This window comes from Pteropus alecto, unplaced genomic scaffold (assembly GCF_000325575.1).
Source record: "Pteropus alecto unplaced genomic scaffold, ASM32557v1 scaffold20, whole genome shotgun sequence".
Lineage (NCBI taxonomy): Eukaryota > Metazoa > Chordata > Mammalia > Chiroptera > Pteropodidae > Pteropus > Pteropus alecto.
In genome coordinates this window covers 39,172,724-39,193,769 of record NW_006436298.1, presented here as the reverse complement: position 1 = coordinate 39,193,769, position 21,046 = coordinate 39,172,724, and the positions used below count along the sequence as shown (strand labels likewise).

Genomic DNA, 21,046 nt, shown 5'->3' with positions numbered 1-21,046 from the left:
CGCAGCTGTCCCAGTGCGGCGGGCCACGGGGCACAGGACGGCAGCGGGCTCCGGCAGCCGGCCCATTCAGCCATGGTGCCTTACTCCGAAGGGAAAATATACGCAGCTTTCTGCTTTTCGTGTAAGTTTCACTTTGACAAGAAAACTTTTCTTTCAGGTTCTGATTTTATTTTTAACTTATTTTATTTTTCAATTACATTTGACATTCAGTATTATATTAGTTTTATATGTATGGCATAGTGGTTAGACATTTATGTAACTTACTAAGCACCCCCCGCCCCAGTGTAAAATCTACCTGGCACCATACATAGTAATTGCAATATTATTGACTATATTCTCTGTGCTATACTTTACTTCATGTAACTTTTTTGTAACTACCAATTTGTACTTCTTAATTTCTACACTTTTTCACCCAGTCCCCTAACCTCTCCCATCTGATAACCATCAGTTTGTTCTCTTTGAGTTTGTTTCTGTTTTTAGACAATCTATTTTTTAAAGAAACCTCACAACCATATACAAATTGCCCAGCGTTCTAATTGGCTTAAAAGTTCTACATAAGCTTCACCCGTGCACATTGAGTCAATGCTGAAGGTTTTGGTTTTATTTGACTTCTTGTTCAAAGCTAATTTGGGGAAAAATAATTTGAGTTGGCAGATGTGAGTTAGTTTTCGGTATTATATTAGTTATGACCTCGCCAGTTTTTCGTGGCAGTAAACTTTTTTTTAAAAAGGGGTCATTAAAATATGTTTTAACACTAAATAATGTGTTGGTTATAAGTGGAGTTAAGCAACTCTATCTCATTTAAATCAGAAAATAGATGAGCCAGTATGGAATAATTCCTTAACTCCTTTTAAAGCATAGTAAATGTTTTATGTCCAGCTGTATGGAACTTGTGTGAACCATGTTTATACTGTTGAGTCATTTGCTCCTCATGGTATTTTTTATTTTTTCATTTAACAGAATAGTATCTGCTGATAAATCTTGTCTTTAAATAATCACCCACCCCCAGAACAAACATCTTTTCCTGCACATTTCTTTTAGTTAAAAAAAAAAACAAACGACAAAAAAGAAAAAACCTCTTTGAAAGGCTTGCCTTCGAGTCTCTATTTCCCCTCCTGTTTCCTCTCTGTTTTCTCGCATCTCATTCTATCCTATTTCTCCTCATTTGACCCTCTCAACTCAGGCTTTTTGTCTCCATCACTATCTCTTCCTCACCCTTCGCTTGTGAAATCCAGTGTCTGCATAGTTTTCACCTCAAATGACAGTTAACTGCTCCCTCTTCTATGATATTTTTTCTTCATTTGGCTTCCAGGTCACCACATTGTCCTGTATTTCTTTCTACTTCACTGGTCACTATGTGGCTTCACTTCTTTGGAACCTCTAAATGTTAGAGTACCATAGGACTCAGTTCTTGACTATATTCTCTTTCTAGCCATACTTTCTCCCAAGGCAATTTCTATCCCAAGCCATATTCCGTGGCAGTAAATAACATCTATAAGCTGATAACTGCCAAAGTTTTATCTCTAGCTTTAGTTTACTTCCCCTGAGCTCCAGATGCACACGTTCAGCTATTTACTCACCACTCTATTTGGAAGTCAAATAGGCATTTAAATTTAGTATGTCCAGACAGATACCACACCCACCCAATCCTCCCTCTGCTTTCCCCTCAGTTACCTTATCTCAGTAACTCTTACTGCCATTCAACTAGGCTGAAACTCTAGGAATCATTCTTCATGAGTCTTTTTAGCTCAGACCCCACATCCAAGCATCCAGCAAATTCTGTTGACTCTGCCTTGAGGAGATCTCAAATCTGACCACATCTCACTCCCTCTGTAATGCAAACCACAATCACTCACCTAGATGACTTTGAAGTCTCTAATTTGGTCTCCCTGCTTCTGCCTTTGTTCCTCTACAATCTTTCTACAAATAGCAGTGATTTTTTTCAAATATAATCATAGCTTTCGTTTCCCTTCCAAACCTTTTGGTGGCTTATCAGAATCATAAAAAGCAAACTCTTAGAATGGCTTCGAAGCCCTATTTTATCTAACCCCTGACTACTTCTCTGATCTCATCTCCTACTTTCTCTTTTGCTTACTACACTGTGGTGATACTGATCTGGTTACTGTTTCCTTTGCCTGCAGTGAGTCTCTGCTAGACCACACAGGTTATATACCTTCAGTACCCTCACTCACTTCCCTGTTCAATGCTGTATCCCAGGGGTTACTGCCATTGTCCTGTTGTAACATTCTTTTATAACTGACCTTCAGGTGGGTTGCAGTTAGGTGCTGGATGCTATTCTCTAGTAGTCCATGAAGGTTGTGGTACCTTCAGAACATTGTTGTCTGCTAGGACTCTTTAATATTATAATGCACAACCATCTTTTTCTTGAGCCTCATTTTGATAAGATGTACAATTTGCCTTTAAATTCTGTTTTGTTTTTTTTTTAATGTTCTTCCTGGTTTAGAGAATATTTTCCCATTAATGCCAGTTCTCATTTTTAAATATAGAAAATGAAAGAAAAATATATTTTCTGAAAAGACTATGCAGTAATTATTTTGGGCAATTTCTTTGCTTCAATGGGAAGCAGTGGTCTGTGATTTGGAGACTTTTTGAATGGTATCAGTAACAGGTAGTTTCAGAGGGAAGAAGAAAAATTAGCTTGTTCAGAGAATATTATACAAGTTTTTAAGTGTGGTAGCTAAGCAAATATCAGAATATCAAGATTTTACAGGAAAATTTAGTACTCTTTAAAATATGTGGAAATGGAAATTAAAAACAGCATTTTCAGTTTTAGGAAAAGCTGTTGGGGAATAAAAGACTTTACTTTATAATACTTATTTCTCATTTTAATCCCAAGGAACTAGTTCTGTGATGTTAGCAGTAACACATGTATTACCTTTCTCTTTTAGAAGAAATTTTTTTTCTTATTTCAGAATTAGGATGCTTGAATAAATATATACAATAGAAGATTAAATAAAATTTTAAAAATAAGTGGATTTGGAATATAGATCAAAGAAAAGATAAGAGTAGAAGGGTTAAGGGGAACCCAAGAGTGAAGTTAGAATTAAAAACTGTCACAAGCTTTTGTATGTGGGCTAGAGAGCACTTACCAACCTGGAGCTTCCTAGCCTCTGAGTCAAGAGGCAGGCTCCACAGATGAAAAAGCAGGTACTGAGGAAGGCCCTTTTGTTTATCTTCGCTTTTCTACTTGATAGAAGCGCGCGCACGCGAGAGAGGAGAGAGTTCAAGTCATTTAATGTTTACCTTCTCAAGGATCTATTTTAGGTACTATGGAGATGATTCTGCTCTCTAGTACTTGTAATTAGTAGAATATTGTAGGATTCTTGTTTGGTTTAGAGTTAGCAAACCCAGACTCTTGGAAAATTTGGATATAGGTAGGAAACAGGAGGTCAGTTAAAGATGAGCCAAACTCATCTGAAATATGCAGATATGGCACATAAGGAATATACTATCTGGGCACCAAATTGACATAACCTCTGTTTAAAAGCGCAAAACCTAGAAAACAATTTTTTGTTGACTAAAAAAGCATTTTTTCAGATTACATTCTCATTGTAGAAAATGGATCTATACAGATAGACATATAGACATATGTACATCTACATATCTACCAAACACAGATAACCAGTGTTACCTTTTTGATGTACTTCTTTCCAATCTATTTTCTCTAGTTTGTTTTACAAAGCTGAGATCATACTATATATGCTATTTTATATTCTTTTTTTTCACTTATTATTTTTACACTTTTTTTTTTACTTTTTATGGAAGCATTTTCTCATGTCATTAAAATTATTCATAACATTCATAAACACTTTTAACGATTTAATAGGATTCAATCATATGAATATGTTGTTGCCATTCCTCAGTTTTTGGACATTTTGATTGTTTACATCCAACAGAATTTGGGGTAGTGCATGATACTGTGTACAAGTTCTCTGATGACAAGAAAATTCAGTCATATAATTCATACTTCAAAATTGCAATAAAATGTCTCCATAGATCCTGTGACAGGAGAAAGCTGAGCAAATCTAAGAAACTGAAAAAAAGACCCATGTATAGAGAGCAGGAGGAACGAAGAGGAGAGAGGCAGGAGATGAGGTTGGAGCTGAAGGAGCCAGATCATTTAGGATAGCATTTGCCATATTAAGAAATTTTGATTCTAAGTGCAATAAGAAGCCATTGCAGAATTGTAAATGAGAGTAATTTGATCAGATGTATGTGTTTAAAAAGATCGAGGTAGTTGCTGAGTGGAGAATGGATTAGAATGTCCAAGAGTGGACAAAGGAGACTAATTAGGAAGTGCAGTAGAAAATGTGGTGGAGAGGGAAAGTGGAACAATTTGATATGTATTTTGGAGGTTGACTAGACAGGACTTGGTGGCAGCTGGAAATGAAAGTGTAAGAGAGAAAAGGAAAAATGTCAGTGAAGCTTCAGGTTTCTGGCCGTTATAACTGGGCAAATGATAGTTCTATTTACCTAGATGGAGTATTCTGGGAAAATGAGGTGAAAGCTATCTTCTAGGCCAGCAAGAAGACAAATTAAGAGTGCTTATGGTGTAAGCACTTTTGCTGCTAATGGTTTAATTTCTTGTTCTGTGCGATATATAATCTAAGAGATATGAACAGGATGTTATAGGTGTGCAGGAGAGGAGTACTTAACCTGTCTGCCAGATGTGATCTTTGAGCTGTGTCTTAATAGGAATGTACCATATTTATATTCATGTAATATTTTAAAATGCCACATAATTACTCATTTAAAAAATCCAATGAGATATATTTGAACTGGCTAGTCCTTGTAGATTGAGTCAATAATATATATAATATAGATAATAAAGAGCTATCTGTTTGACTATCTCTCTAAACTTAAAAACTTATTAGTCTTATATTTGGAATTGTCTCATTCATTCATTCAAATGGTATTTTTTTTATTAGTTTCAAGTATACAGTACATTGGTTACACATTTATATAATTTATGAAATGATCCCCCTAATTAATCTTTCTCTCCTCTGGCTCTACGCCTAGCCATTACATTACTGCTGGCTACATGCCGTGCTCCTCATCCCGCTGACCATCTATCAACTTCTGATTTGTACTTCTCAAATGGTGTTTTTAAATGCTGACTATGTGCGAGTCTCTGGAGACATCCTCAGTGAACAGGACAAATTTGGTGGTGGTTGTTTTGGTAGAGTTTACAGTTTAGTGAGAAAGAAGGGAAACTAGGCGGATAATTACACACATAATTGTAGTTTTAATTAATGTCATGGAGGAAAGACACAGGTACAAGACTCTTATAGAGCTCCTAACTCTAACCTTTCAGTGCAAGCTCTGGTACCTAATATGAAAAATACAGGCACTGGTTTGACTGTAAAGTATCAGTAGGTACTATTTGATATTAAACCTTTTTATTTATACGGGGCCTTTGCCATCCTTATGGATCCTGTGCAATTCCCAAAAAAAGAAAATAAATAAATAAATGACAGCTGATTCTTAATATCTCAGTATAAGATCAGGATGGATTCAAATTCTACCCATCCTATTCCTGAAAGTATTTGTTACTGTAGGTGGGATTTTAAAAATATTTCCAGTGTGAAGAAGCTAAAGAAAAATCCAGATGCTTCTTTTCTGGCTGGCATATGTCCTTTCTGTTGCATCCTGGCATTCTGGCAGAGTTTGGCATTCCCATACTGTAGTCCATGGGTCAGCGAACTTTTTCTGGAAAGTGTCAGGTAGGAAATATTGTAAGCTTTATGGGCCATATCATTTCTGCTGTAACTACTCAATTCTGCATCTGCATGAAATTAGCCACAGACAATACATAAACCAATAGGCATGACTATCTTCCAGTAAAACTTTACAAAAACAGGTGGCACTCCATATTTTGCTGCTAATGGTGTAATTCCTTGAATTTGGATGTTGTACCAATCACAGATTAGTTGCAGAGAACAGAATCTATTCTAGTTAGTTTAAGCAGAAAAGTATGCATGGAAGGTATTTCAGAATTTACAGTCTCATTGGGAAGGTTCACGAGCTAGACTGTAGGTTGAGTTTCTAGAAACATTTCATAGCATCACCTAGCAGAATTGGTCTAGTGTTACTGGGGCTTTAGCCAGGACCAGGAAACCTGCTAAATCAAGAAGCTGTCAGCTTCTGAATCACACAAACTCTACCAGAGCCTTAACGAGCAAAATAGGTGCCTCATGCTCTGCCTCACTTCATATTTAACTCAGACCAAATATGTCGATTAGCAGAACTTAAATTACATGTGGAACTCTAGCTTCAAGGGAGTCTAGGAAATATAGCTTTTAGTACTTGTGGTACAGGAAGTTCAGGAAGGTACACTAAATGGAGATTGGAATAAATTTTGGATGAATAAATCTTCAGTATATGCTACAGAACACCCCTTTGACTACTTAGCATCTATACTCTACCCACTTCTATACCATACCTGAACTTCCAGGCAACATTAGCAATTAACAGCGTGCTCTCTCTCAAGATAATGCAACCATTGCTCATAAAAACAAAAGTGCACTCACTTTCTCCCTAGAAGGTAAAACCCAAATCCTATAGGTCATGACATTATCTGCAGTGTTCATCACAGACATTGTCCTGGGACCTAGCGCATTCAGGAGTTAAGTGGCCTCTCTCCTTTCCTAGGGAATGGGGAAGTGGGAGTCAGGCAGAGCTGCTCAGTAACCAAGAGGATAACATCTTAGCTCTAAGAAGCTCTCACCCATATTTTTTTATCCTCTTTTCTCTCTACTAGCAAATTCCCTCAGTTTCTAGGAACTCCACATATTACTTCTCTTAATGAAATCCTCTCCAGATCCTACCTTCATTTGTAGCTATTGGCTTCTCTTTTTCTTCTTAACTGAGCTTTCCCCTCTCCTCATGCTTTCACTTCCTGTAGACTCAAGCACACTGCAGTAAGGTGTGGTGACTCCCACCATTCCTCTGTAACTGCTCCCATGAACCTCTAGGCGCTAAATGCAGTAGATACTGATCACTGTTGGAAGCACTCTCCTCCCTTATCTTCCAGATACTGTTCCGTGTCTGATTTTCCCACTGCCCCAGGCCGCTCCTCTCTCTCCTTTGAGGGCTCCTCCTCCTCTGGATGCCAGTCAGGCGTTGGCTTTGTTTCAGCACTCTCTTTCTCCTTATTCTCAGTTACTCACAAATTTGAGCTGGCATCAGACTTTCATCCCTCATCAAGATACTCTTCTAAGCCTTGGGACTACATGTCTGTGTGCCTGCTGGACAGCCCCTCTTCTAGGTCATGGGGAACCAAGCTCCCAATATCGCAAGCTGGATTAGTCACACATGCCCCACTCCCGCCCTGCTCATCTCGGTGAATGGAACCACCACCAATTTACATAAGGAACAGGCTTAGGAGGCACACCTGATTCTTCTTTCTCTGTCACCCACTCCCCTTGGTTACCTCCTACATATCTTTGTCTCTGCTATCACTTTCTTAGTTCAGGATTCTGCTTTCTTATCTAAGTTATTGCAACAGCCTCTCAAATGATAGTTCTCCCAGTCTAAGGCCTTACAGTCCTCTAGCCTAGTCTCTACTACAGCTATTTTAACCTGTCTGAAACAACTCAGATCATGTCACTCCCCTGCTTAACGTCTCCCAGGCCCCTCTGTCTCCCAACGTGTTCAATTCAAAGTCCCAAACATAATATATTCATCCCCTTACATCTCTAATCCTGTTTATTCTCTTCATTCTTATTTCTCACCACTACCCTCCCCCCCACACCCATATACATGGACTTGAGCCATAAAAACACCTAGTGCAAAATGATCCAAACATACTTTACCCTGTGGTGCCTTAGTGTTTTTGCAAATGCTGGTCCCACTGCTTGGAAAACATCCACCTCTCTTGTACTTCACTATCATGAAGCGTTCCTTGCTGCAGGTGCCCTTCCCGAGTCCTTTTGTAGCACCTGTTATCCCAAATGAAGCACGAGCACAGTGAGTCCCAGTCGTCTACTTGTCCTCACTTCACATCCCTAAAACCCAGCAGGTCTTGGTGCGGAGTAAGTTTTCTAACAACACATTTATTAATTGAACAGATGAAGAAACCATTGATTTTACACGTATTTGCCACAAGATGGTGCTATTTAGATTGGAAAGAAAACTTAAAGGCTCTCCAAGGCTGCCTCAATTTTAGATGTGTTAAATTTCAGGGGCAATGATTTAAACATGTGTTTCTGTGGTAAACACATGGGCATATTTAAAATTGTATATGTGCATGTATTTTATTTACTTAACAATTGTTTGGGACCCTCTCTTCCCAAGTGGTCATAATGTCTTAAAAATGCAAACATTAACTCTTAATTCTAGGGCAACAAATTGTTAAGGAAGGTTGTATTAGGGTTCTCTAGAGAAACAGAACCAGTAGGTTAAAGAGAGAGAAGCGGCGGGGAGAAGGAGAGAGGAAGAGAGGGAGAGGGAGAGGAGGAAAGGAGGGAGAAAGAGAGAAGGAGGGAGGGAGAGAGATCAAGATTGATTTTAAGGAATTGACTCACATGATTGTGGGGGCTGTTAAGTCTGAAATCCACTTCCTTTTTCTATCTACTCTATTAATAATCTCATATAGTCTTTAGGTGCTAAATATAATCTATACATAGATAAACGTCAAATATACCTCTCCTGGCTGGACCTCTCCCCCAAACCCCAGACTATATTCTGTGCCTACTCAACATCATTAGCAAATTCTGTCATACATTATGCTGTGTACATCATATCTAATTATATTGTCTGGTTGTGATCATTAAGACTGATCATTTGAATTAGGGTGGTGAATCTGTTATGTCTGAATTTTTTTGTTATGCTCATTGGATTTTAGATATATTGGTTTTCATTACACTGGTTGCTTTTTTTAAATCTCTGTAGCTATATCTTTTTTCCAAATTGTTTTGTTCTTATTGTCTTTTTTCCTTTCCATATTCTGTGATATTTATTTCAAGTCTTTCCACCATGTTTAACTGATAGGGTTTTGAGTCATACTTATTCCATTTGCTGTTTCTATTTTTTCCTAATGGTGTTGGGTCCTTGATTTGTCTAGAGTCTTCCTTTTCATCTAATTCTGTTTTCTCTTCTTTAATATTTTCATTTCATTGGTTACATATTTAGTGTCTTCTTGAGCAGTGTTACTCAAAGTGCTTGCCCACAGTAATGTAAGAAGCATGCACCAAATGTAAACCATGCTGCTTTCTTCATTGAGAATGTCTTGCTATGAAAAAAGTATCAGCTGAACTAAACAGCACAATTAACTGATATAATTGATTTACATCCTGGCACAATCTCCTTGTCATAGACTGGCACCAAGCAGTTCAGAGACTGCATCTTGTCCATGGACTGCACTTTGAGTAGCACTGTCCTAGAACATAAGCATTTGTTGTATAAATTTTTCTTTAGCTTCTTTGTTATGTACTTAGTAACAGTAATGGTTGCTAACATTTATGGGAAACTGTTCTAAGCTATCTTGATCTATATAAAAACTCTAAATGTAGATACTATAATTATCACCATTTTATACTTTGTGGAATCAAAGCACAAAGGTATTTAGTAAGTTGTACAAAGTCTCCCCAGTTTTTTTATAGCAGAGCTGGGATTTACATTCAGGCAGTCTGATTCCAGAGCACACAGTCTTAATGAAAATGGATTTTTTTTTTTTTTGTCTTTTGCATGCTAGGATTCTTTTTTATATTCTTTTTATTTCCTGTAATATTTTTGCATACTTGCCAAGCTGTTCTTTTCATCTTGCTCCTATTTAGTGTGGAGGATTTTTTGGGACCCTCTTTTGCCTGGATATAAAGTGGACACATTCTGGATTCTCCACTCTTCCTGTCTTGGACTAATTCCGATTTTCCCGTCAGATTCCGTTTCAGGGCTTCATGCTGATGGGTGATGTTTTTCCACGTTTCTTTTGCCTCAGGGGGTTTGATTAGCTCAGTTGGGCTGTGGTCCATTGTAATTCGTAGCTTTGTAGTTTTAGATCTTCGCTGGGGCAAGGGGTGGAGTTGGGGGTGTTATTCTATAGAGTTAAAAACAAAAGAGTTCAATCTTAGAGCAATTTGGCTAAATCTATCGCTATTACAAATGCATTTCTTTGACATAGAAATCCCATTTGGAAGAATTATTCTGCAGATGAACTTGCACATGTATGAAATGACTTTCACAGTTATTCATTGCAGCATTGTTCATACTAGTAGACTGGAAACAACTCATATATCCTAGACTGGGACAGTTATGTACATCCACATGCTGGAAGATTATGTTGTAAATAAGAGTGAGGAAGTTATGTGCTTATGCGGAAAGTCAGAGGTCATAGTATTAAAAAGAAAAGGAATCTATCTACTGCTGTTTGGCTTTGTGTGTGTGTGTGAATAATGATACTTTTTTGAAAAAAAGAATATATTCATAAAGAAACAAGGATATAGGAGAAACTCATAAAATTGATCACAATAGGAAACCATGGGGTAACAGTATGGATAATTAAGGAAAGGAGTGAGACTTTTCAATATAAATGTTTTCAAAGTAATTAGGTGTTTCAACCACTACCTTTTCTAAAAAAAAAAACCAAATTAATTAAAAAGTGAATACACACACATCTTTATTCCTGTGAACAGTCATCTAATGTGTCTCTCCACAGCGGCCACTTTCACTGTCCTCCCATTTAGCTGAGGGGAAGGAGACAAACCTAAATGTTTTAACCCTGGAGCTGACCATTCCTGATGGGAGAGGAGAAGTTTAAAAGGAACTTTCCAGGATTCTTTTTGCCAGCCTTCTACCCTGCCCCTATTTCCTTCAGCATTCTATGCCTGTCGTTGGTTCTAGTAAAGCCTTCTTTATTTATGGAGTTAATTGGCTCAGTGAGCACAATCAGGTTCTCTCCTTTTCTTCCACCCCTGAGACCCACATTGATGAATCTGGACCATTTCCCCATCTATGAATTACTGTGGTGGTGGGAAAGGCAGATCTCCAGCACACAGCTTTCCACATCTTTTTCCCTTGGCAATCTCCTTACTCTCTCCCTCCAGATTAGAAGATCATAGTGAAGTTTTTCAGACATTGTCATTAACTGTCCTCTCTCTGGTCTACTTAGGGTAGGGGTGGGTAGGAGTGCTTGGAAGTTGGAACAGCACATCATACATAGATTTCTGAAATGTTTTGCTCTTTTTTGCTGACTAGTATTTAAGAAAAATAAGACATGCGTTGTAATTTTTAAATTTATTTCAGAAGATTTTGTGATCTGGCTTGACACACCATTTTACTTTAGAAATTTTTGACACATTTTATAACTGTTGTATTACATCATGTGCATTTATCTGCAGCAGCTAGTGATTAACATTATGATGTTAAGTTGCTTTAACCAACTTAGCTCAATGAATAAGTGAAGATTATTTTAATTGACACAGTAAATAGGTGCCTCTGAATGGTTTAACAATTATTTTATTATGCAAGGGAAGCTTCTTTCCGCAGTTTTGCATAGTACAACCTTTTTTCATAATGCAATACGAAAGTCAGCAATTAATCCTAACCAGTGAGGAGAGTCCAAATTCATTTGGTTTTATTTTGTGTGTATGTGTGTATGTAGCAGTTCAGAGTTATTATGCCTAGAATACCTCTTGGTAATTGGCACAATATATTGTGGAGACAGAACCTAAAATATAGACATAATAAATGACAGGCAGTAGCCAGTAATTTCTTCACCATTCTGAGGCAGCAAATGTTTACATTTCTTATATACATTAGAAAGTTTTCTATGTGTTTTTTCTTATCTTTTCTTCCATAACAGTTTTCACCATTATTGCTGAACAGTTTCTTCTAAGCCTGAATTATTTTGGTATATGTAGCTGTGCTATGTTAGTATGAATATAATTCGGATTTCTTATTGAACTTTGGTCTTTGCCAATGAACAATAAATAAAAATGCTCTGGAATATAGCTTGTGGGCCTGTATTTGAAAATATGGAATCTATATTTATCTATTCTAAATTTTCTGTCTTTAGATAAAAGAATCTCCTTTGAAACAGCCTATTTTGAAGTCATATTAACAACATTGCCAACATTATCTTAATATTTATTTAAATTAGATTCACACGGAATACTTTTCTTTCAGGGCTAATCTAATTCTTCCATTCTGGATTTAGAATTTTTAAAATAAAAGAATGAGTATAGACAATTTTGATTATTTGTTGACTTCACTGGAGAAAATCACAAGTCTTTGTTCCAGATTTCACTTCCAAAGCAAGATGTTAATTTTTCCCTATGTGAAAAAATATGTTTTATTCAGTATTACCAGGATTAGCTGGAAAAAGGAATTTCTTAACTTTTTACAATCCTTATTATAATTTCTCCATCAGCACCACTACAACAATAGTGCCTGGCTCTACGCAAACAAAAATGCTCTGAACCAGGGAGATTTGACATTTCGGATCCCTTTATGCTGAGACAGTAGAGCTAGCTGCCTGCTAGCTGTCTTTAGGATATTTGTATTCTGTTTTGTATATGTTTTTGATATAAAAAAATAATTTGTGTATTTAATATTTGAATATTCTGTTTGTTTAGATTTTCATATTTGTAGTCCACACAATAATTTGATAATGGAGAAATTGGACTTAAACTCAGATAAAGAGAGTGATATCCTTTCCTCTAAAATACCAAAGGAATTTATTTTAATCTGGAGGTTTTTAGTGCTAATATAATACCATTTCAAATTTCCTAATGTCTCCTGTTACATTAAACGGGACCCTCCTTACCTTACCCTTGACTACCTGTGGGTGGCCCTTGTGAAGTGCACAAAAGACAAGTGATTTTGTTTCCCAATGATCTATTTGGCATTTCTTTCTTAGGATCTATATATTAGAATCTTTTTGAGCTTTTCAGGTTGAACGCGTTTCCATTTTTAATGCTTCGATTAAATTTGTGTTCTCTTTGTTATTTCTTTTTTTAGAATGAAAAGAAATGCTGAGATATAAATAAAGCTTTTCTCTTCTGATTTGGATACTTATAATGGGTATCGGGAAGTCTAAAATAGATTCCTGCCCTCTTTCTCTCTCTTTGAGTAAAAGCCACAGTGTGGATACAAGTCAAAGACATCATGAGTCAGATTCCAAGAAATCTGAAATCTCCCTGCGTGATGTTGCTGAGCATAGCAATACAACAGAGGTGCCAACGGGAGAGCAGGAGGGAACTGAGGGAGCGGAAGAGATGCCCGAAGAGCAAGCAGAAGAAGAAGTGTTCCTCAAATTTGTGATTCTGCATGCAGAAGATGACACAGATGAAGCTCTCAGAGTCCAGGATCTGCTACAAAATGACTTTGGCATCAGACCTGGAATAATCTTTGCTGAGATGCCATGTGGCAGACAGCATTTACAGAATTTAGATGATGCTGTAAATGGTTCTGCATGGACAATCTTATTATTGACTGAAAACTTTTTAAGAGATACCTGGTGTAAGTTCCAGTTCTATACATCCCTAATGAACTCTGTTAACAGGCATCACAAATACAACTCCGTTATACCCATGCGACCCCTGAACAATCCCTTGCCTCGGGAAAAGACTCCCTTTGCTCTGCGAACCATCAATGCCCTAGAGGAAGAAAGTCGTGGCTTTCCTACACAGGTAGAAAGAATTTTTCAGGAGTCTGTGTATAAGACACAACAAACTATATGGAAAGAGACAAGAAATATGGTACAAAGGCAATTTATTGCCTGAGATGGAACACAGAACACATGTCTCTCTTAAAACAAATGATTTATCTTCACTTGAGAAAGCAATTTCCAAGAAAAGTTTAAATAAAAGTGATCCTTATTCTTAGAGAAACCTATAGAGTATAAGAAAGGTAAATTTTTCTGGACAGTTTATAGAATCGTGGTCCTTTTCGCTGTTTCAGTAAACTTGAGATTGTCACAGTTTCGAGAACTTTCCTTTCACAGTTTTCTCAGGTTGTGAATATGACAAAGGATATTCTCAATTCCTAGTCCTTATGTTGAACCTCGAATAAAAACTTGTATGATAGACATTTTAAAATATGATAATACTTTCACTGAATTTTGTTCTCAAAGGACGCACATAAGAATGGCCCCGAGAAATCTGACCACTCTCCTGAGACATCTCTCATTAAGGTTGTGATAAAGCATCCCCCAAATTGTTACCCTGGAATCTGGATAGCCAGAATGGAACATATGGACTGTTGAGTACTGGTGAATATGAAACCAGAAATAGATGTGAAAAATGGTGGGGCGTTTAAAAATCAAGTCAGACGCATTTTCTTCCTCCTGGAATTTGTGTATTTGGAGGCAATTTCTACCATTGATTCGTAGCCCATTGAGAGCGTAGTGGTTAGGGACGCTGTCTACACGGAGCAGTGTTGAGATGTGCCCTGGAGCCTGAAGGTCCTCATGTAACCAGGTCTTTATTTGCAGCCCTTCTAAAAGGTGTATGAGTGTGTGTCCTTGGCCAGATATTTTCCTTTAAAATCAATAACTTATGGTAACCTTTAAAAATTTCTCTCGTGCACAATGCTCTATCCAGGAAATATTTCTCAGGTATTTAGAGAATCCTCACTGTGTGTGTGTGCGCATGCCTGCACACCCACGTGCATTGGGGTAGAAGTAGATGTGTTTTATTGCTTCCTTTTCCAGTATCCCACACTCATAGCAAGCCAGAGAAGCCCCAGCCAGACCTATTCCTTCCCCTCACAGCCCTTCTGCCCCAGCTGAGATTGAGGGAGAATTATCAAGTACAGACCAGGACAGTTGGGTATGAATCATGTCATGTTGTAATGTGAAAAGCACCTGCTGGGGCATCAGGAGATCTGGTTCCAGTCCAGTCTCTGTCACTGAGAATGAATGTGACCATGGGCAAGTTACTTACCCTCCTTTATCTGTGAAGTAAAAGGACTGGATTGATGGATCTCTGAAGGCCTTTGTTCTCTCCTAGAATCTGAACAACTAGGAACCAGAAAAGGGAACAAGCAAAAAAAAAAAAAAAAAAATCCAGAATTTTATAATGTGATGTATAATAATTGCAGGAGACTTTATATATGCTTACAGTGAAAGGGTATTCTTATATGTTTACAGTGTAATTGATTTCTAATGCTGTCCATTATACTTCTATAGTCACTGGAAAGAATGTACTTTCTCAGATTTTTTTAAGTACATTTTTTATAGGGACCCTTGAGCAAAGATACTCTGTCTGATTTTTATTTCTCCTTATTCCCACTTCTCTGTACCCCCTATTAGAACTGGGGTCTGCTCACGTCTTTGTGCAATCCACCTCTTCACAGCCATGAACCAAACGTTCCATTGGGGAACATTCTCCAGTAATCCTGCAAGTCTAGCTTTCTTCTGTACTAGTACTTATTAAAGAGGAGATTATTTTAATTTTATGGTGACATTTGCTTACCCTAAAGTCCCTTTCTATCATAGTAGCTTACTACTCACTTTGCTTTTTCAGTTTTAATAACAAGTAGTGTGTTTTTTCTGTTGTTTTTTTGTTTGTTTGCCATACTACTTCCTGTGTCTTAAATTTCATACACCAACAAAACAGTTATTACCTACCCTTTGTGTCTGCCAAACTCAGAACTGGATGGTATTTCTTAAATAAATGTTTTTATTCTTTATCCTTGACTAAATTCGATTATTACTAACTCCAGTGAATATTGTGGAAGAGTGTTTTGAAAAGAGATGTCAGTCTGTATTCTGTAGAGCATATGGCACAGTGTCACTCATTTTGGAGTTCAAAATATTTTTTGATGAAAAATGTTAAATATTGTCAAACTTAACAGTTTTAACAACAGATTATCAAAATAACTAAACTGAGGATGAAAAGAGGTAAAGGTGTGGGCTTTGTTCTCTGTTTGTGTGTATACACATATGTACACATACAAAGATTTACACACATCCTTGGGTAAATTTGGGAAAATTTTGCTACATGCTAGAACATTTCCATTTTGAGTTCTCTGTGGGCCTTATTGTCCACCCTGGAGCTTCATAGAAGAATATGAATTGTGTGTTATGTGTCAGAATTCTTCCAGCTGTAAGAAACAAAAAATCCAATGCACACGACCTACACCATAAGGTAAACTTATCATCTACCTTAACAGCAGGTCCCCTAAGATATAGTGCCTCAAAGGTGTCATTAAAAACTCAGGATCTTACATACAGTGGAATATTATGGTGCCTTGAAAAGTAATAAAATTCTGATATATCCTACAATGTAGATGAACCTGGAAAACATTAAGTGAAAGAAAGCTAGACACAGAAGAACAAATATTGTATGAGTCTACTTATATGAGGTACTTAGAATAGTCAAATTTACAGAGACAGAAGGGGAGGCAAGAATAGGGAGCCACGTTTAATGGGTACAGAGTTTCTGTTTGGGATGATGAAGTTCTGGAAATGGATAGTAGTGATCTTTACACAACATTGTGAATGTATGTAATGCCACTGAATTATGGTTAGAATGGTAAATTTTGTATTTTATCACAATAGTAATTTAAAAACTCCGGTTCTTCCCATATTTTTGCTCAGCTATCTTTAGTGTCACAGTTGAGCTTGCCTCAGAGTTGTACCACAGTTATTCCAGTGTCAGGCACCATGGACAGACATGGTAGCATCTGGCCTAATGACAAGAGTGACCCACCCAAGTAAGGAAAAATATTTCATTGCATTATTGAAAATTGCTTATACATGGGATAATAACTCTAGTTGGTTTTATTATTTTAAAATTCTCTCCACCTGTCACCAAGTGGACTCCTCCCATGGCCTGCCTGTGAGCACCACAGCCGTGGAGTCAGCCCACCTGTGTTTGAATCTCACCCCTGTCCTCTATATTAATTTTTATCTTGAGCAAGACATCTAGCTTTTCTGGGACTCAGTTCTCCTCATCCTGAAATAAAAATAGTACCTTCCTGATAGGGTATCTTGAGGATTAAATGAAATAATACGTGTGAAGCACTCAAATAGTGCTGCACACATAACTACTGTACCAGTTCTATACTACTAGAACTATTGTTGCCTACCCACATTTAATCTGTACCGTGGCATGGGGGAGAGGGCAAATATGAATTTATAACTAGCCCAAACCCTGTGCTTGGAACCCTCGTGGTTTATGGAGAGTACATTTCAAACAAAGAGAAAAAGTGGCTGGGCCTTTTTTCCATGTGCAACACAGTTCCCATCTAGGCACTGAAAATTGAGACAAGCCCACTCACCATGAGCAAGGGATGTGTGAGCTGTTAAGTGTAGGTGTGGGAGCCTGGGGCAGGAAGGATACATGAGCATGGCCCCAGGGCTGTAACAAGCTAGGGAAGTTGGGCCATAAACTAGAAAAGCAGGAAAGTGGAGTCTAGGAGTGCCAATTCTGAAACCAGTTCAGGGGAATGGCCCAGGTGTGGCTGCCTCGGCTGTGTGTGTTGCTCCTCACACTCAGTGAATAAATGTATGCTTTTGAGTTGGAGAGTTTATGTGGGGGGCGGGGCTTGTTTAACTGAACCTTTTCTGGGGCTGAGCAACTTCTAGATAATTTTGCCTCATGTGGAAATACAGGTTGAATGAAGTTTAGTTAATCTCTTCCTTTTTGGGGTGGGCAGAGGAGGTCATGAGAGAAGCACTCATCAGCTTTGCTCCTTTCTGTCCTGACTAACAATTTCTATCCTGAATTCAAGTTGCTTGCTGGACTTAATTCCTTCCAGTGGAAGTCATGGCTGTTTTCTGTTTCATTCTCTCCTTCACCTTTGCAGATCCTAAGGCCTTAATTGGGCCTTGGAGTGGACTACCCAAAACTTCCTATAAGGGCCCCAGACCTCAATATGTAGGAAGTGACACTGCTAGTTACAGAAACAGCTTCCTTGGGTCCCATCATTGACTGTAGCTCATTCTTAAACCCCAAAGAATGGGGTTTAGAGAACTCATTCTTAAACCCCAAAGAGTGGGGTTTAAGAATGGTAGTAAATACTAAATTCAGGTGTAGAGATTTTACAGAGCCACCTCCCTGCTCAGCAGAGGACCCTGTAAAAAGAGGTGAAAGCGATTTTCACAGACTCATGGGGAAATCTGATTTGGGACCCAACTTGCTGAGGGTATAGGATGGCTTAGTGTAATTATCCAATTCAGAATTGTCTCAGACCATATGCCATGCTTCACTGTCGGGTCAGGCTGTTTCCTACTTTTAGGTAAAGCCTCCTGACCCATGACTGGGTTGGGACCCAGGGTTGAGAAGCTGTTGCCACAACTGCATTGCTGGCAAGGGGAGATACAGTGTGTCTGCCCTAGGCAGTCAGCCCTGTGTCTGTGCTTTTTCTCTTCATCACAGTCTTACTTTGCCCAGTCTTAATGTCACCTCCTGGATGGATCACAGAATGTGATGGTACCCTCTGTACTGATGGGAGAGTCTGAAGGGCAAGGAGGAAATTTCAGAAAGCCAGAGCGTTTGAAAATTGATGTCCTTCAGTCAATGAATGACTAAAAGGAATGAAATAATACGAGAACCAATGTCGTCCGTGAACCTGATGTTTCTTATGAGATTCCAAGTAGAAAAATATATTAGATTTTGAATATTTAGTAGTTGGATAAGAATAATCTTATATAAATTTTTATTCTGTCATATTTGGCAATCCACATTGTCAGTTAACACATTGTTTGAATTGGAGAAAATAGTCTTGGAAATGCCATTAATTAATAACTCAGCCTGAAACTATTTGATTAAAAGCTCAACAAGTTAACCTGGGGTGGGTGGGGTGAGACGGTCGCTCTCTCTTCTCCTTTGCCGGTGTACTGGCTTTTGCAAATGTTTACTCCAACGTTTATGCTGGTTCACACCTCCCTCCCTTTCTGGCATGAGCAAGAATTGTTCTGGGGGAAAATAACTCCTTTATTTGGTATAGCACTCCTCCCATTCTCTTCAAATAGAGTTACTTCTGAGTCATTTTACTCTGAGGTGAATAAATAGGAATGCTTTTTATAGCAAATAACAAGAACCTGCATTGAAGCTGTTTCATAATCTAATGAGGAATGTTCCTTCTAGCTACCTACTCAACATGTTTGAAACAAGGAAATCTCTATAAACAAGCTCTTCCCAGGGGATTTCCATTGATACTTTGGACAGTACACATAACCAGCTTTACAGATGTCAAGTGTATTTATAAATAAAAATACTATTACATGAATCTAAAATTATATTGCGATGGTTGCACAATTCTGCAAATATGTATACACACACACACACACACACTAAAAATGAATTGTATACTTTAAATGGGTAAGTTTTATCGTATATAAAATATGGTAAGTAAAAAGAATGAATAAACGAACAGAAAAACCCACAAACTGCAACAACAAAATGTGATAGCAATTTGGAACACAATTTGGCAATAGCTAGTAATGTTGAAAATGGATATATCTTGTGAACCTAGCAATTCTCCCTCTGGATTTGTACTTAAGAGGAACTCTCTCATGGGTAGCCAAAGAAGCACTTGTGAAGAGGATGTCTATTTCAATATTTTTTGTGATAGTGAAAAACTAGAAACAATCTAAGTGTTCACCGGTTGGAGAATGCAGAAATACGTTATGGTAGGTTCATAGAATTGAACACTATAGAGCATTAAAAATAAAGCTACATATATCAACATGTATAAATCTCAAAAACATGCTGAGGAGATTGGAACAAGTTATAGAATAATATGGACAATCTGATATCATTTATATAAAGTTTTAAAACAAGACAGCACTATATTTTTAATGGATACACATATAGGTGATGGTATATTATCTTCTATGCTTTCCTGTATGTTTGAAATAGTTCATAATCATTTTTTAAATTAGCACACACTTGCAGTCATGTTAAGTGCTGTAGAATTTCCTTACATATGCAATGATTTGAGGAATGAAAAAGTGAGGAAGACTCAACACATAAGAGAAATACATTCTGGTAATAATTGATTTCATTTTTTGTCACCTAATGTGTCAGGCACTTAATTTACATCATCTCCGTGTTTCCATATGCTTAGTTGTAGTAGTCCCTGAAAAATGAAGCTGGAAACATAGATAATAAGCCCAAGAACACAGGCTGGTAGATGATTGAGCCATTGGAGTATCAAGTGGTCTGGCTCCAAATGTGGTGGTACTTAGGCTTCATAATATTGCTTTTCAGTGGCTGTGTTTGCTTTTCTCATGATGAGGAATCTTAGGTCAGTAGCATGAAGAAAAAACCATAGCAATTTCTAGGTAAAAACAAGAAACCAAGTGGTAAGATTGTCCAATTTTTAGTCTTTGCCTAGTATGAATAACATAACTGGGAGTCAGGGGAGATATGTCCCAACTCTGCTGGGCTGCTGTCTAGCTAACTTTTCCAGCCTTCAGTCTTTAGGACTAAAATTTTGTCCTAAATTTTGCTTTCATTGCTCACACCAGATGATACATAGGTTAAATAAAACACTGCTTTGATTTAGATGGAGAAAGAAAAATGAGGGAGACAAGACAAATGGGAATTGTGTTTATTTCAGGAAAATTAGTGTTACAAAACTCCTGGATACATATAACTTTATTTGTGTGTGCCTTCAGAACAAAAAATGTTCACCAATATACAAAACATTGACTAAAGGAAACAAATACAGACATCCACATACACTCTGATCTGTGAGTTTCAGGAGGGCAAGTTCTAACAAAAATTATTTTTCATGCTTAGATCAAACTATAAGTAAAATTACTATGATGAAATGCTATATGTTTTGATGAAGAGTGCAGCCTTTGGAACTACATTATCTGGGTCAATCCTAGTTCTTCCACTTACTCCTTGGGTAAATTAAGGAAAATGAATCTTTCCATGCTTCAGTTGCCTCATTTGTAAAATGGAAATCATAATAATGACTACCTCTTAGAGTTGTGAAAAGTTAATGAATTAATACAGGTAAAGTGCTTAAAACGGGGAGTAAGGCATTCTAGGAAGTCACTTTCATCGTGACCTTGCCCATTATTCATGGCCGACTGCTAAGCGATTAGCTAAATAATTAGATCCAG

General features: G+C 37.6%; 1 protein-coding gene across 1 annotated transcript; it reads left to right on the top strand.

Annotated features, from left to right (window-relative positions):
- Positions 1 to 15,651, top strand: TICAM2 (toll like receptor adaptor molecule 2). The gene is made up of 2 exons (XM_006913295.3): positions 1 to 121; positions 12,979 to 15,651. The coding sequence occupies exon 2, from the start codon at positions 13,038 to 13,040 to the stop codon at positions 13,740 to 13,742; it is 705 nt and encodes a 234-aa protein (XP_006913357.1). The 5' UTR covers positions 1 to 121; positions 12,979 to 13,037; the 3' UTR covers positions 13,743 to 15,651.
- Positions 15,652 to 21,046: the final 5,395 nt, after the last annotated feature.